At 48.1% G+C, this 17,475-nt stretch overlaps 1 protein-coding gene across 5 annotated transcripts; it reads right to left on the reverse strand.

Annotated features, from left to right (window-relative positions):
• Nucleotides 1-77: 77 nt before the first annotated feature.
• SYCE1 (synaptonemal complex central element protein 1) lies at nucleotides 78-9,556 on the reverse strand. Of its 5 annotated transcripts, none has more exons than XM_082408007.1 (13): nucleotides 9,380-9,489; nucleotides 5,880-5,942; nucleotides 5,182-5,241; nucleotides 4,767-4,841; nucleotides 4,069-4,116; nucleotides 3,765-3,819; nucleotides 2,968-3,057; nucleotides 2,656-2,719; nucleotides 1,824-1,890; nucleotides 1,619-1,742; nucleotides 1,440-1,550; nucleotides 1,196-1,283; nucleotides 78-950 (listed from the first exon to the last, which is right to left on the reverse strand). In XM_082408007.1, the coding sequence occupies exons 1-13, from the start codon at nucleotides 9,447-9,449 to the stop codon at nucleotides 885-887; spliced, it is 981 nt and encodes a 326-aa protein (XP_082264133.1). In that variant the 5' UTR covers nucleotides 9,450-9,489; the 3' UTR covers nucleotides 78-884. The 5 variants fall into 5 exon arrangements, 4 of the variants coding, with proteins under 4 accessions (XP_082264133.1, XP_082264132.1, XP_082264130.1 ...); XM_082408005.1 differs by having other exon boundaries at nucleotides 81-950; nucleotides 1,824-2,067; XM_082408006.1 differs by having other exon boundaries at nucleotides 79-950; nucleotides 1,619-1,890.
• Between the last annotated feature and the right edge of the window lie 7,919 nt (nucleotides 9,557-17,475).

Genomic DNA, 17,475 nt, shown 5'->3' on the forward strand with positions numbered 1-17,475 from the left:
CATGACCAGTTACAGAAATGGAGATTATATATATATATATATATATATATATATATATATATATATATATATATATATTCAGAAATCAGGATTGTTGAGGTTTGTCTACCCAACTGTGTCACTGTCCTACCTGGATGGGGGAGCCTTTCAAGAGAAGGAATCTCTTTGTAGGTACTGAATTCACTGTCTTTTGACCCAAGAACACAGACTTTGACTCCTGTCATTGCCCTGGCTTGGGTGATGCACTCCAGTGGATTTGAAACATGCCCTAAGCACCAACCATCCTAGGTGATTGACTTCCAGGACACTGAGGATTTCTAACATGTTCTTGTGACAAGTGTCTCAGGTACAGATTTTGTGCCTATGCAGGCACAAATTACATTTAGGCTCCAATTACATGTCTTTTTCTCAGCTAAACAGTGGGGACTGTGGGCATGGAACTGACTGGCTGAGGACCCTTGGTCCTTGTTGGGATTTCTGAGACTCTGTGGTCTAGGTCTGAATAAGGAATGGAAGAAACAATCACAGGGTGGGTTTGCAGAACCCCTGGGCCTATTGCGAGAGGGTCTCAGTCTTGCATCCCTCTGCCTGGGGACCCAGAACATGTCAAGTCCTAAAGATGAGCAGACCAGAGACTGTGAGGTTAGGGAAGCATTTATTGAGTGCCTGCTGTGGGACTCTGGCTGAAGCCAAGAGGCAGAGTGTGGCCAAGGCTTCACTCAGTCTCAGGTGCCAGGGGTCTTGGGATGGACAACCCCCCCACCTAGCACAGACTCAGCTGAGGCAGTGGTGTTGATATAGTGCCTTTATTTCCTGAAGCCCATAAGCTCCAGTGCAGGGCATAAGCTCTAGTGCAGGGTGGGTCCTCCTTGCCTAGGAGGGCATCAGGCTCTGCTTAGTGGGCGCTCTGGGTCTTTCTCCTCACTGACTCCAAGGGGCTTGGGATTGGCCTGTGGGAGGTCAGAGTGTGACGTGGGAGTCTCCTCACATCCCCATGCCCACACCCTCCCTGGGTCCTGCCCTTCCTCACCCCACCGCTGCCAGCTTCTGCACCTTCGCCTTGGCTGTGTCCCTTTGGGAATGCCCTTCCGTGAAGACCATCTTCTGAGCACTCTGAGGACCCCCTCCTTGCCTTCCCACCCAGAGCTCCTTTCATAAGCTGTCTCTGCTCCCTGAAGCGGATTCCAGGACTCACAGCTTCTCCTGGGCCAGCCCCTTCCTCTTGCTTGCTCTGGCCTTGAGCAGGGACCTGCACTCCAAGCTTTTCCAGCTCCTCCTTCAGCCTAGACAAAAAGGGGTAGGGGGGTAGGGTAGGAGGGTGGGGAGGGAGAAGGGTAGGATTGTAAAGAGACCAAGTGACAGAGTCTAGGAGGGAGCAGAGACTCCCTTAGCCACCTTCCCCTTGGGGACCGGGGGAAAGGGAAGGGCTCCGTGCCCACCTCTGCCTCTTCTGCTGCAGCTGCTGGCACTTCTGCTGCAGCTGCTCCTGGCGCTGGGCAGCAGCCTCCAGGAACTCCTGGGCCTTCTCGTTCTCCTCCTCAAACAGATGCCTGAGGGTGGGCATCAGTGCTGGCAGCTCCTCCCCCTCCCCGCCGCCCCCTCCCCATCCCTCTCTTACACCACAGCTGCTGCTTCCTCGCTGCGCAGGAAGAGCCCCTCAGTGATTGCCGAGCAGCCCTTGGCTCCAAACTGGGAGCACAGACGATGCTTCACATCCTCCAGCTTTGCCTCCACCAGCTTTTCTGCAGCAGGAAGGGACAGATGGCAGGGCAGGGCAGGGCAGGGCAGGGCAGGGCAGGGCATCCCCATTCTCCAGGCCTCACCTTCCTTGAGCAGCTGCTCCTTGCTGCTGTCCAGGGCGCCAATCTCCAGGGCCAGCTGCTCTGGCTTCTGAGGGGTAGAAAGGTGGCCTGTCCACATCGCCTGGCTTCCGCCCATGTGCCTCAGAGAAGCCGATCTGGACCCGGTCTTTACTCTGCATGCCAGGCATGGTCCAGCCTCAGGGCCTTTCCATTGGCCATTCTGTCCACCTGGAGCTGTTTCACCCCAGATACCTGTGGTGCTACGCTGGAGAGGCTCATGAGAGTTAGTGTTCAGGAATTCTGCAAGGTTTGAAATCAGCCCTGGGGTATTCGCTACAGGGCATCCTGCAAACACCACCAATCAAGGCTGTTCTCTGGAGAGTCAGTTACCAGCCCAGCACTGCAGCTCCTCCTCTTCCCGCTCTGTGACCGCACTGAGCCCTTCCGTCCTGACATTCATTCTGTTTTCTTGTTTGGGATCCCCAGGTGGCAAACACTGGCCTGCTTGGTTCCCCACTATCTGCCCTGTGTCTGTGATGGCCCCAAACACACCCATGAACCTCCTTGATGGATAACCCCTCCTTGGTTCATCAGGGTTCCTCCTGACCACTTAAGGCCCCTGGGAGGGCATCAGGGATGGGTGGGCAGGGCCAGTGAAGAGGACAATACCGGGTGGCAGTGAGGGTGATGAGGAACTGGACTGAGCATGACTCTAACATACGGCTGCCAGGGCTTGCTCAGGAACTGGGTGCGGCAATTGAGAAGAAGGAGGCCTGGAGGATGACCCTGAGTTTTGGGCTGGTGCTGCCAGAGAAGATGTGGAATGTGGAAGGAGTGGCTCTGAGTGACTCACGTGGAATTCCCACAGGTCCTTATGCTGGCCCATCAGATCCTCCAGTTGCTCCTCAAAATCCAACCTGGGGACCAAGCACACAGGATGAGGGGCCGTGAGCTGAGAGACACCCCTCCTCAACCTGGCTCAGGCTGGGGTCTTCATGCAGAGACATGGGGGAGCTCGCCCGTGCTCTTCACTCTGCTGGGAGCACCTCTGCCTCCTTGACCCTCCAAGCTTCAGCTCAGCCAGCTCCTCTTCTAACCCCCGTTCTTAGTATTCCCCCCACTTACAATGCATCCAGCCCCCCAGGCCTTGGGCAATGGGCTTTACCTCAACTGCCTCTGTTTGCTCTTTTCCTGCTCAATCTGGGAGTTCAGGGCAGAAATTCTCTCCTTGCACTCCTGCAGCATGGTATGCTTCCTGGCAAGAGTCAAGGCAGCCATCATGTTTTCTGAATGTCTCCCTAGGAGGAGCCTGGGGTGGGGCTTCTGCGTCCTTCTCTTGAGGTCTGTTCTAACCTTCTAGATTGAGGTCCTTCTCTGTAACTTTGTGGGAGGGGGGCATGAGCTCATGCCCTCTGGAAATGTCATTGTGAAGATTGGGGAGATCAATGTGGGCATGGTCACAAGTACAGGCACACACACATATTAGTCTCATGTGAATTTCTCAAACAGTTTCAAAGTTGGTATGCTAGGGGCTTGGGGCCTCTGGTCACAAAATGAGCAAAATAAGCATTCAGGAGGTAGAGAGATGGATGCACAAGTGGTTGGGTGGATGGAAGGATAATGGATGAATGGAGAGAGACTGGTGCACAGATGGTTGGCTTGACGCCTAAATGAAGAGACAGATGAGTAGACAGCCAAGACAGCCTGCAGAAAAGTATGAAGGTATAGAATAAAAACCAGCCAAAGGAATTTAATTGACATTCTAGCAAATGAATGCTTATCCCAGTGAATGAGTACTCCTAACACTACTGCCTACTGTTGGAGTCAAGGTGGGAAGACAGTCATTTGGCCTCCCCGTTTTAGGGAGATGAGAGCTGTGGGTTTAAGACTGATTTCCTCTGCTTTCTCTCTCTACCAGAATGAAAGGACAGCACTGAGCAGGGGCCAGGTGGAAGCTCTTACCTCTGTGTCTCACTTTCCTTCTCCTGGCAGTGGAGCCGGAGGATCCTCAGGGTCTCTGCAGGGAGAGGAAGTGAGGGCCCCGTGAGAGCCCATCAAGGCATGAGGTTTGGGCAGAGGTAAAAGTGCCAGATCATATGGGGTCTCCTGGAGCTGATGGAACTTTGTCATTTACTGCATGTTTGGTGGCAGCCACAGGAGGGATGCAACGTGATTCAGGTTTCAAAAGGCTTCTACTGCTACAGAGACAGTGGGCTTCTTCAGGGTGGCAAAGGCAAAAACCTGGAGATAGAGTAGCTGCAATTACCTTGCTTTTTGCTCAAGATCTCTTTCAGGCGTACTTTCTCTCCACTCACTGGAAAAAGCAGTAACATGTTCAGGCATCAGAGTCCACAACACTGAACCTTCAGGGACTGGGCTTGCCCATGGTCACATGGGCGGTTTGGTACAGCCCTACCCCCAACCCCAAATGTAGACCCCTCGAGGTGAGCCCCTTCCCCTCTTGTGCCCATACTCCCTGTAAGCATCAAAGGGCCCTCAAGTTGATAAAGGGTGGCTGTGAGGACCCTGTGGAATGGCAGGGCGTTTACGTGGAGGGAAGAGGAAAAATAAACACATTGCGTGAAGTTGGGTAAGGGCTGTGAAGAAACACATCGAGCAGTAAGGGGCACGTGACTAGGTGTGGGCAGAGTGCTGTCTTTGGGTGGGGTAACTGGGGAAGGCCTCTCTGAGAAGGGGACATTTGAGCTGAGAACTGAATGATGATGTGAGGTAATAGGAACCTGTATTATCTGGGGGAACCTCCTAGCAAAGCCCCTAAGGTAGGAGTATGCTTGAAGGGTGTTTCAGGAACACTCCCACCCAGAGTTGGACGGGGGAGATTGGTAGGACCTGAGGTTGGAGAGGGGGCAGGAGCCCTTGGCCACGGCAAGATGCTGATGGGAATATTGGGTTCAAGGATGCATGACATTGTGGGGACCTCTGGGTCATCGCCCGCAAGCTTACGTGAGTCCAGTTCCTTCTGCAGGGTCTCCCAGACAGTCCGGGCCTCTCCTAGCTCCTCACTGGCTTTCTTTTTTGCTGTGCCAAACCGCAGGACATTGTGTAAGTGTCTGTTCTTGCAAACATTTCACATTTGTCTTTAAGCAAATGTAGAGGGGCCCAGATTTTACAGAGCAGGAAACAAGTCTTCCAGAGCCCAAGCCCTTCTTGTTGGGCTCAGTTGACAGCAGGACAGGTTAATAAACATGTGAGTATAGCACCTGAATTTAGATGGGCCCAACCAACCCATGCTAGGTTTAATGCTCTGCTGGTTCAAAACACAGTAATTTTGAACGAGGGGCCCTGCATTTTCATTTCGCACTGAGCCCTGCAAATCATGTAACCGCACCTGGCAGACAAGCCAAGGTCCTGAGCTCACCTTGCTGAACCTCATTAATCCGGTTAATCAGGACGTCAATCCTGGGCTCTAGGCTTCCGGCTGCAGGGAAACAAGGAGGTTGAGTGAAGATGACAGGGCAGGTGAAGGGAGGTGGATGCCCTCCAAGGGCTCACATTCTAGGGAGGGGAGACAGGAACAGATAAAGAACCTGAGTCAGGTTGTGATTAAGTGCAGTCAAGAGAAACACAGGAGGGGCAACAGATTAAGAAGTGGAGTGGGACGTGCTTCTTCAGATATGGCAAGACCCCTTGAGGGCCCCAAATGAAGTGAGGGGGGCAGACCTTGCTGTTCCCTGGGTGGGGGTGGGAGACAGTCAGTGCAAAGGCCTGCCCTAAGGTGGAAGCATGGGTGGAAGGTGCCTGGTGAGCAAGCGAGAGGAGCAGAGGTGAGGCGGAGGCGAGGTGAAACCCTGGACCCAGCAGAGTGCATGGGAACCAACTGCGACGGCCAGCCAGGCGACTGCAGCTGAGTTTTGGGAAAACGTTTGTACTTTATCCCCTTATACTTGAATTCTGAATCATGGGTTCATATTTTTACTTCAAAAAATTGTTTTAAAAGTAAGAGAGAGCAAATGAGTTAATTTTCCAAGGTGGTGAATTTTGGGCCTTGGAATTGATTCCACTTCTGCCTGTCCCCAAATCTCAGGCTGAGCCTCAGTTACAGAGGAGACATGTGACCTTTCTGCAACTTGTTCACCATTTCCATCAAGTCTTCAATTTTCTGTGAGGACTTGGCCTGCCCTGTGGAGAGAAAACCAAACATTTAAGAATTATGTAGGATCCAATAAAGATTAAAAAAAAAAAAAAGAATTATGTAGGAGTAAGAAGCCTGAGGAAGGATCTGATAACACTGGGCTGGGAGTGAGGTGCGCTGAGGGCAGGTCTCCAGCCAGAGTGGTGCATCTGCTCCTTGCCCTTAGGGAGACACTGTACAAGGGATGAACCGGCCCTTCATGGGCAGATTTTCCTAAAGGGTGAAATGACACCACAGATTTCCCCTTAATAAAACTCAGGGCAAGGAAAGGGGTACACTCTTACTGCTGATACTGTTCAAGGCCTGGCCAAAGCTCAGGATGTAATAATGAAAGAAAAAAAAAGAAGTGGTATTAAAAACTGGAAACAAGGAGTCAGAAATCACTGTAACTAGTAGGTGGCATAATGAACTAGAAATTTCTAGAGATTACCCAAAAAAACCTTACAAGGAATAGTGAGAAAATCTAATAAGATGTCTCATTTAAATATATATAAATATAAATAGCTTTCCTATATACAATTGTTGTTCTGCAGGCTCCAAGCAAAATATTTCATATTAACTTGCTTATAATCAATATAGGCACATATTTTTAACTCCTTGATGAATTAGTAGATCTAGGCAATTATTATTAATGGCATTAACATCACAATAAAAATAACTGGACATTATGAGATATGTGATGTAAAAATTCAATGTAGGATTCTTGTAAAAAAATGACACTAATACTTGTTAAGCCTCTCAATCTAAATAACCAATTCAGAGGAAATACAGGGAGAGAGGAACATTTTAAGTGACACATGGGCATGCAATTAGTAACATCCACACTGGGAAACGTCACAGGAAAAACAACCCAGTTTCTTTAATTTAAACACATTTTGGGGGAAAAGGGAGAAAGGAAGATCCTTACAGACAAAAAGAAATTAAAGAAACATATCAACCAAGCTCAATAAATGGACCATATTTGGATTTCGATTCAATTGAAAGCACTTCTTAAAACAGTGATGACACAATCAAGGAAATTTGAAAACTGACTAGTTGATGAAACAAAGGAATTATTTTAGCCATTATTCAGATGTGACAATGCTATTGTGGTTACTTTTCTGCAAAGAGTGCTTATTTTTTAGAGAGATATATGCAAATATTGGGTTGGCCAAAAAGTTTGTTTGGGTTTTCCCATACCATCTTACGGAAAAACCCGAACGAACTTTTTGGCCAAACCAATATCTATGGATGATATGTTATGATGCCTGGGATACTTTGAAATGAAACAGTGGAGTAGGTGGTAGTGAGTGGGTGAGGATAACGAGGAAACAAGATTGGCCAAGAGCTGATAACTGTTAAAACTGAAAGATGAGTTCATGGGGTAATTATACTTTGTTCTTGACTTAAAAAAATTTTTTTAGGACTTCCTTGGTGGTCCAGTGGTTAAGACTCTGCACTCCAAATGAAGGGAACCCGGGTTTGATCCCTGGTCAGGGAACTTGATCCCATATGCCACAACTAAAGATCCCACATGCTGCAATGAAGATCCCGCGTGCTGCAACTAAGACCCAGCACAGCCAAATAAATAAATAAATAAATATTTTAAAAAATGGTTTTTAATTGAAGTATAGTTGACTTACAATGGTGTTTTAGTTTCAGGTGTACAGCAAAGTGATTTGGTTATATTATATATATACTTTTCAGATTCTTTTCCATTATAGATTACAAGATATTGAATATAGTTCCCTGTGCTGTAGAGTAGGTCCTTGTTTCTCTTTAGTAGTGTGTATCTGTTAATCCCAATCCTAACTTCTCTCTCCCCCACCCCTTTCCCCTTTGGCAACCATAAATTTCTTTTCTGTGTCTGTGAGTCTATTTCTGTTTTGTAAATAAGTTCATTTGTACCAGTTTTAGATTCCACATATAAGTGATATCATATATTTCTCTGATTTACTTCACTTAGTATGATAATCTCTAGGTCCATCCATGTTGCTACAAATGGCATTATTTCATTACTTTTTGTCTTAGTAATAATCCTTTGTATATATGTACCACATCTTCTTTATCCATTCATCTGTCAATAGACATTTAAGTTGCTTCCACGTCTTGGCTACTGTAAACAGTGTTGCTATAACACTGGGGTGCACGTATCTTTTTGAATTAGAGCTTTCATCTTTGCCAGATATATGCCCAGGAATGGGACTGCTGGATAATATGGTAACTCTATTTTTAGTTTTTGTTTTGAGGAACCTCCATACTGTTCTCCACAGTGGCTGCACCAGTTTATATTCCCACCAACCGTGTAGGAGGGTCCCCTTTTCTCCACACCCTCTCCAGCATTTATTATTTGTAGACATTTTGATGGTGGCCATTTTGACCAGTGTGAGGTGATGCCTCATTGTAGTTTTGATTTGCATTTCTCTAATAATTAGCCATGTTGAGTATCTTTTCATGTGCTTGTATATTTTTTTGTATATGCTTAAATTTATCCATAATAAAAAGTTTAAAAAAAATAAAGCAACCAACCAATCAAACAATATAGAGAAGGTAAATAATCATTTCTACGTAAGAATGGAGAAATGGAGAGAACAATTAACCAAAAACTACACAAATGGCTAATAATATTTGAAAAGACGTACTCCTTCAGTCATAATTAAAGAGATGAAAATAACATGTTGCATCTAGCAGGTTGGTAAAGATTAGTAAGTCTGATAAGGCCCAGTGTTTGTGATGATGTAGGGAAACAGGCACTAACACTGACAGACTGTGGAGAGTGAGGCAACCTTTTGGAGGACAGTCTGGCTACATCACCATTTTGAAGACAAAATTCCACTTCTAGGAATTTATCCATCAGATATGCTTGGTTAAATATGCAAAAGGTATGTTAAATGACACTGAAGCAATATTTATGTCAAAAGTGGGAAAAAAACGTGAACGCCCATCAGTAAAGAACTGTGCATGGGATTTAGCTGTTCCCTCCTCACGTTTTCGTACCACCATCTAGGCTACTATCCAGTCCATGCATCTATATGTTTTGTGTGATCCTCTAGGAAGGTGACCAAAAAGGGGGAAAAATAATTTAAATGTTAAAATTTGTGCCAGATGGGCTACTGCAAAGCCTTTACCCACTAGTCTTTCTATCATCTGAATGTGCTATCAAGTTGAAAGGACGTCCTCTGCCTACTTTTAGCTACTTAAGCGGAGCAGATGGGGCAAACGAGGCCAGCGGGAGGTGAGTGAATGTAGGACGCGGGCCTGTGGGTGAGTCCTCGCGGCTGCCGGCAGAGCCGCCGAGACCCTTCCGCAAGGGACGAAAGTCGTTTTTCCCCACGTCCGCCCTGACTCGAAGCAGCGCCCGCGTGCGCTCCCTGCCCGCCCAGCCGTCTACCGCCCGGCTCCCGCCGTAGGCCTCGTGAGAGGCTGTCGCCGGGGTCGGCTCTACCTCCGGCCTCGTCAGCCCGGCCCACGGCTCCCGCCTGCTCCGCGTTCGAAGACCCCGAGCGCCCCGCCATTTCCTCTCAGTCTGGCGCCTCCGCTTGGATTGGACGGAATCCGCGCCGGGGGCGGGGCGGCCTCAGCACGCCTGCGCAGTGCGACCCGCGCCGGATCCCTTCGGAAGCAGGCCGCGGAGTAGACAGTTGGGCAAGCGCCAGTGCGCATGCTTGAGGCCTCCCGGCGCAGATTCAGCGCAGAGCAAGCGAGGGCCGCGCCTGGTCTTCCAGGCTTGTGATTGGCCGGTTGAGGAGCCGGTGACCTGCGAGAGTGTTGAGGCCTCCCGAGAGCCCGCCCCACGTGACGTCACCCGCGTTGCGGCGAGTGAGCCCGAACCTGGCGGTGGGGAGCCGAGTGTGATTTCCGTCTCTGCACACTTAGGCGAGGTTTCCGGTTTACCGGAAACCTCCGCGTGGGCGTTCTGGACCGAGGCCGTGAGTTGGCCCCACCTGACTCATCTTGGCCGCTCTTCTCGGCTGGACGCGGAGGAGAGCGCAAGGGTGCAGCGAGATCCTGATTCTTCCCAGCGTGATCCCGAGGCTGGTCCTGCCTCGCGTGACGCATTCTCAAGGGAGGCGGGGCCGAAGGGTGGACGATGTCGGGTTTGTAGGGCGGGCTGGGGGTGCAGAACTGCCGCGTTCCTCTGTGGGTCTGGAAGGACCGTGGTGGACCTCAGGGCTGCATGTGGAGGGGAGGTTCAGCCAGGCTCCCTGCCGGCGCTGGATGGGGCAGAATTCACGTTTTGGGGGAGGCCGGTGGACCTGGTTGCAGGCGGTGCAGGTGACAGTTTCCAGCCTGAGTCTGGGCATCTGAGTGTTCACTGTGCACAAATCCTGTTCCGAGACATCCCACCCCTCGTCTTCCTCACCTGTTGACCGGGATCCAATCACGACAGTAACAACGAAGTGTGAGGAGCAGTTTTGAGCACTATCTGTGCAAAGCCTTGCTCTAAGAGCTGCCGTCAGTTTTCCTCATCTGTAGTCTGGGAATAGTAATAGCAAACAAGAACTAACATGTAAGGAGGGCTTCCTGTGCCGGAACAGTTCTTATTCTCGTCATGGTAGGAGATTATTTCATATAATCTTGTCAAAGGACAACCTGGCTGGGCTCCCCCTCGCTCACTCTGCTCAAGCCACCAGCCTCCTTCCTCGAGATAAATAGGCTCAAACCCACCTTAAGCCTTTACAAAGGCTGTCACCGCTACCACATGCACCCTTCTGAAGTTTTCAAAGCTTGAACTGTCACATCAATGTGAATGTGCTGTCTAAAAATCCATAGCTCTCATGATACGGATAAGGTTATGAAAAGTCACAAAGTAAGAATTAGGATTCAGGGTCCAAGCAAGAGTCTGTCTGGGGACCAGGGTCAGGGAAAGGGTCAAGAGTCAATGTCAGAGGCCAGATTCAGAGTCACTGTTCATTGTTAGGATCAGCATCAAGGTCAGGGACAGGGATAGGAATTAGAGGCTTGAGACCATGGCCATTCCCGCCCAAGATCATGGTTCAAGTCAGGGACTACTGACCCAAAACTATGGCAGAATGGACCATGATCTCCTTGCTACTGGGGCTACTTCTTTGGGAATGAACTGACATATGCAAGATATGGACAGACCAAAGGTTCAAATGACCCTTGAAGCCAGAACCCGTCTTGTACAGACTGCCTGGGGTTAGGGGTTAGGGTCAGGGTTAAGGACCCTAACCCCTAGGGTTAGGGTTGGGCTCTGGCTCAAAATCCAGGGTCAGTGTCAGTGTTGGGGATCAGGGTCAGTGTTGGGCTAGGGTATAGGGCTGGGGTCAGGGTCAGAGTTTAGAGTTACGGGTCAGGATTAGAGAGTCAGGTTTGGAGGGTTAAGATTTAGAGCTTAGGGGGTCAGAGTCCACAGTCTAGGGGTGTGGGGCTAAGGTTGTTACAGTTTAGGGTTATATATCAGGGGATTAGGGTTATAGGTTAGGGTGTTAGAATCAGAGGATTAGGGTTAGAGTTAGGTTTAAGCATAACTGGTCCTCTTCCCCCTCCTCACTCTCCATCTTTGTGAGGCCTCCAGGAAGAGTAGGAGTGGCCCAGGGTCACACATGAGTTAGGAAGTTAAGCTGAACCGTTGATTTTCTGTACCCCAGTACTGGGCTCTGTTAGAAGAATGAAATGTCTACTCCGATCACTGATTGTTTCAAATCTAACTCTACTCAGTCAAGTGTTGTGGAGGGCCCCAGAAGTCCCACAGGGTGTCCCTCTGTCCTCCCACCCTCTGTCTGGCCACTCTGTCTGGGCAGCCCCAGGTTCCAGCACAGCCCTGACACACAGAGCACTCAGAAGACACGTGTGGATTTATATAGGACTGGGGGTAGCGACCTGCCAGCCCCTACGTGCTGCATACTTGAAGGCTGGTTGGGCCCTCCTGGGACTGAATGGATCCTTTGTCCCATTCAAGTGGCCAGCAGTAGACAGTTAGGTCTTAGCTAGGACAGCCCTTGCCCTTCAACCATCCAGGCAGGCATTTGCAGTCCTCTAGCTCAGGCCAGCCTGGGCCCTGTCAAGCCCTTGTTGCCAGTCACTGAGCTGACCATGCGACTGTGCAATTGAATAGCTACCTGGGCAGCATAGACAGCCCCCTGGGTGGTTCAATTCTGTACATCCATGTGATTGAGAGAAGCGTCTCTTCCTTCACAGCCTCGTAGCCTTCCAAGAGAAGTAATAACCCTCCAAACACTGAGTGTGGCCCTGGCCACAACATCCAAACAGCAGACTGTTACCCTGCAATTCTTTGGCCTTCCAGTTGTAATAAACTTTTGACACTTATACTCGTTAAGACTCAAGGATATGGGGGCCACTGGGTCTCCCAACGGGCAGTTTCTCACTGGGGCCGCATGGTCTCAGTGAGCCATGTGAGCTTAGGGCTCAACCCCTGTGTCCTCCAGAAAGCTTGCCAGCTGTGGATTGTGTGGCATGGAATAACCCTTGAAGCTCCTACTGCTTCACTAAGCTAGAGTTTCCTTACCACCCAGCGTTCGGTCTCTGCTCTTTGTAAAGGAGAGAGAAAAGACTGGAAAATGAGCTATTTTATTCTTCAAGGATGGGTGATTAATGTGGCCAGAGGCCAGGTGTGACTCCTGGGCTCCCACCTCCCAGGGTCACAAATGAAATCTGTGTGCCTTTTGAGGCACACGGGCAATCAGGGCCAGTCTCTGATGTGAGGACCTCATGCCCAAAGCCAGAGCCTTGAGTTTACCACCAACAGCACAGTTGCTATTTTAGTAAGTGGAAGAGCTTCTTGCCATCAAGGGAGGACAGCAAGAGTTGCCCGGATGCTAGTGCACAGTCTCTGGTCCTGTGAAACGTGATTACACGTGAGCATGAGCTCTTCGATGCTTTCTGGTTCTGGAAATCGTATAGGAGGTGGTTCACAGCAGATGAAGCTAATGCTGTCAGTGGAGGTGGTGAAGCCAAAGGTTTGCAGTTCAGACTGAAGGTGCCTATGTTAGTGTGCATAGAAGAGAAAACCATCTCGTGTGAGTGTAGGTCAGGCTTGTTTAAGAAGAATGCAGTCGGGTTTCCCTGGTGGCACTGTGGTTAAGAATCCGCCTGCGAATGCAGGGGACACGGGTTCGAGCCCTGGTCCATGAAGATCCCACATGCTGCGAAACAAGTAAGCCCATGCGTCACAACTACTGAGCCTGCACTCTAGAGCCCACGAGCCACAATTACTGAACCCCGCGCGTCTAGAGCCCATGCTCTGCAACAAGAGAAGCCACTGCAGTGAGAAGCCCATGCGCTGCAACGAAGAGTAGCCCCCGCTCACCACAACTAGAGAAAGCCTGTGCACAGCAACGAAAACCCAGTGCAGCCAAAAATAAATAAAATAAAATAAAATAAAGAAGAATGCAGTCATGTTATGCCTATAATCTTGTATCTTGTGCCTATCCTCAGGGACCCCATGCTCAGCTCCTGAGGCTCCTATAACTCACATACAGGGAAATGGAGAGTGGGCTCTGTCCAGTCTGAAATCTGATTTAACCTGTGTGTGAGTCTGCTCGGGGCTGCCATAACAAATACCACACACCGGGCAGCTTAAACAACAGACCAATCTCCCAGTCCTGGATCCTGTCTGAGATCAAGGTGTCTACAGGCTCGTTTCTCCTGAGGCTTCTCTCCTTGGCATGTAGACAGCTATCTTCTCCCCATGTCCTCACATGGTATTCTGTGTCTTAATCTCTTCTTGTAGGACATTAGTCTTATTGGATTAAGACCTACTCTAGTGACCTCATTTTACCTTGATCACCTCTTTAAAAACTCCATCTCCAAATACAGCCACATCCTGGGGTCCTGGGGGTTAGGGATTCAGCATGTGAATTTTGGGTGACACAACTGAGCCGACACCATCCTGCTTAGGAACTAACATGTGCCTCGGTCCTTCCTTCCCTCAAGTCACACGAGGTGATGTGATGGCCCAGGGAGAGGCCACTGGTGCAGAGTTTGTGTCCTAGCTGGGGACCCCTTCTCTGCTCTCTTTGATCAAGGAACAGCAGTGCCAGCCCCGTCCTGAAGTGAGCAGTTTTGGGGGTTTGTGTTGTGTCTCCTGGCCTGCTGAGGTGCTCAGTGTCAGGGAACCCAGAAGCCAGCAGCCTAGTGGGGATGCCGGGGACTGTCAGGGCCTTGGCAGATGTCCCTCCCGGCAGGTACCCTAGTGAAAGTGGGGAAACATTTGGAGATTATAGGTGGGAGAGAGTCAGTCTCATTTATGCTTCAGAAAGACCACATTGGGTTGAGATGTGAGATGTACCATGGGGGTGGGGAGGTTTGTCTGTAAAACCGCTGTGTCAGAGTTTGAAACACCTCTGGGAGACTTCTGGGCCCACTGTTGCTGTGGCTTCATCAAAGGGGCCCAGGTGGAAAACAGGAGCACTGCAGGCCCCGCCCATGTCCCCACTGGGAATGAATCCCATCGGGGCTCCTGGGCTCACAGACTTCAGGGAAACTCTGTCCTCAGGACTGGTCTTCCTCCTTCCTCTCACCTGCTGGTCAGAGGCCCAGGCACCCCCATCCTGGCTCCACCGCCCAGGGCCTGGATTCTGGGACAGCTTAGGGGTATTGCAAGACCCTCATGCTACTTTACCTGCCTGGGGGTGAGAATGTCTAAAAAGGTGCAACTGGCTGATTATGGAGGGCTGAGTGTGTTCTGCAGGTGTGCGTGAAAAGATGGGGTGTGAGGATCCTATGTCTGCAGGGTCTTCCCAGCTTGAAGATCTGCGAGTTTCTCCCGGCCAGTCAACTGCCCACACCATCCTCCCAGGAAGCTCAGATCCAGGATTGTGAGGGGAGAGGCTCTCTGCTTGCTTATCTGTAACTTCCACTGCCACGATGAGGAGCCTGGTGCCCAGCATCTGCCATTTATGTATGCATTGCTCCTTTCCAGGTTACATGTGCAGAGGTTTCAGAATTGTTAGCAATACCCTAGAAAGAACTCTATAAAATAAAGCCCACTGTTTATGTATGGTCCATTTTGCCTGTGGTCTACAGATTCTGTTCATTTTCAAAGGTAACTTAGGACAGCACCTTTTACCCCATCCCCTCTAGTAAGTTTTTTCCATGCATTTCTAATACAGTGAGACTCTGTCACATTGAGTATTCCATCCTGCAATACTCCTACACCCTAAATAACTAAATTTGAATAGATTTTGATTGACCCCTTGGGTTATACATATCTATGGTCGTAGACAAACACATAGTGAGTTATCTATCCAAAAGTATCCCTTCAAACCCCCCACCCCATGATCTGCTTATCATTTATGAAGTTTTGTCTTTCACAGAATGTCATAAATGAGGTCATACTGTGTGCAGCCTCCTCAGACTGGATTCTTTCACTTAAGAATATATACTGAAGATTTATCCATGTCTTTCCATGGGTTGATGGTTCATTCCTTTCTACTGCTGAGTAGCATTCCATTGCATGTGTATGGAAGGAAAAACAATTTTCACTCTGCACTTCTAGGTTCTTGGTTGAGATTCCCCCCCCGCCCCCCCGCCCAACCGACGTTGTAATAAAAGACAGATTACCAGGAGAAAAACAGAAGTTTAATAGCGTGTATACCTCCTGTATACAGCGGGGATACCAAGGAAAACTGAGTCACTCCCTGAAATGACCAAAGCCATCACCTTAAATAACGTCTTCAGCTAAAAACAGAAGAAAGATGTTGGGGAGGGGGAAGCCATTTATGTCAGGTTATCGTGCAAAGCACAGTAAACAAGGGTGTGGTTGTTTGCAGATTTAAGTCAGGACTTCTACATTGATAAAAGTTACTTGAGATCTAATTATCCTTCTATTTCTGGTGGAAAGAGGGACACACCCTTACAAATGGAGTTTTCTCTATTGTAAACATCCGTCGTGAAAGGGCATTCTCTACTCAGTTTTCCGAGATTCCTTTTTTTTTTTTTTTTAAGGAGACTGAAATAATCCTTATGTCAGAGAGACATATTTTGGGGTGGCATATTCTAGTCGCCTTGACATAGATGTACCCCACTTTGCTTATGCAGTCATCTAGTGAAGGATATCCTGATTTCTTCACGTTTTTAGCCATTATGAAAGTGCTGCTGTGCATAACTGCATCCTCGTTTGCATTTGGACATAGATTTTCAAAGCATGATTTTGGATCCCAAGGTGAGACTTGTTTAGCTTTGGAAAGGAAATCTGCCAAACTGTCTTACAAAGTGACTGTACAGACATCCCAAAAGCAAGGAGGGAGAGTTCCTGTTGTTTCTCACCCTCTAGTAACTGGTATTGTCATATTTTTGGAGTTTAACATTCCTAATAGGTGTGGTGTGATATCTCATGATTTTAATTTGTAATTCCCTAATGGTATATAACGTTGAGTATATTTTTGTTTGATTTTTACTATCTGTATATCTTTTTTGGCTGTGTGTGTGTTCAGATCCTTACCCACTTTTTTATAGGGTTGTTTCAGAGGTCTTTGTCTATTTTGAGTCCAAATCCTGTATTGGATATGAGGTTTGCAAATATTTTTCTCCCAGTTTGTGGCTTGTCTTTTGACTTTCTGAATAAGGTCTTTCAGAGCAGAAATCTTCTGCTCCACACAAATGTTAGGAATGTTTGTTCTGTTTCTGTGAAAAATGCCGTTCGAGTTTTGACTCGGCTTGCTTTGCATTTGAACATTGCTTTGGGTAGAATGGACATTTTAAGAATATTCTTTGCAAACATGAGCAGTGGATATCTTTCCATTTATTTGTGTTTGTTCAGTTTCTGTCATCAGTGTCTTACAGTTTTCAGGTGTGCTTTCACCTTCTCAGTTAAATATATTCCTAGGTTTTTTTTTGGATGCAATTGTAAATGGGATTGTTTTTTAATTTCTCTTTCTGATGGCACATTATTAGTGTATAGAAAGACAACTGATTTTTGTGTATTGATTTTGTACCCTTTGTATTCTGTACCCTGTGTATTGATTTCAGCTTTACTGAATTCATTTATTAGTTCTAACAGTTTTTTGGTGGTTTGATGTGGAAAACTAGAATTCAGATATCCCACTGTTTCTACTACAACCAGGTCATCCACAGCACCGAAGACATAGTGGCTCCGAATATAATCTTTCCACCGTGCCTCTTAATAAAGTGTGGACCCTACAAGAATGATGAGCGTCACCACTTTAGGTGAACCGCATCTGGTTAAGGCTTGGCCTCTATAATGAAGTTTGATGTCTTCTCTGCTTTTTTTTGGGCATAGTTTTGACATGATTCATTTGAAAAGTAATTTACTTCCCAGTAATTTCAAGTGTATAAGAAAGCTGTAAGCACTAGTACAAAACACAGCACTTCCCATAAAATACTCCATTGTGTTTTACCCAATACTGGGCTCCTCTCCTGGGGAACCAGTACATAAAGCCCGAAAGAGGAAATTTTATGGTTCCACCTTATAATCCTACCCACTGGCCCACTTCAACATTCACCGTTTCCCCAACTGTATGGAAATGTCTTTTCCCAGTGTCATCCAGTTATCTTTTTCTGAAACCAATACTGAGACTTTCCCTCATTTTCAAAACC

The sequence above is a fragment of the Balaenoptera borealis genome, assembly GCF_965194805.1.
Source record: "Balaenoptera borealis genome assembly, chromosome: 10".
In the NCBI taxonomy this organism is placed as follows: domain Eukaryota; kingdom Metazoa; phylum Chordata; class Mammalia; order Artiodactyla; family Balaenopteridae; genus Balaenoptera; species Balaenoptera borealis.

What these genes read in the sequence shown, in the direction of transcription:
- SYCE1 (XM_082408004.1), bottom strand. Translation starts at nt 9,449, where the DNA reads ATGGCGGGGCGCTCGGGGTCTTCGAACGCGGAGCAGGCGGGAGCCGTG. An exon ending in AGCAAACAGAGGCAGTTGAG is followed by an intron (nt 2,720 to 2,967) that starts GTAAAGCCCATT and finishes CTTGGTCCCCAG; the next exon opens with GTTGGATTTTGAGGAGCAAC. An exon ending in CTGCAGCAGAAGAGGCAGAG is followed by an intron (nt 1,284 to 1,439) that starts GTGGGCACGGAG and finishes CTTTTTGTCTAG; the next exon opens with GCTGAAGGAGGAGCTGGAAA.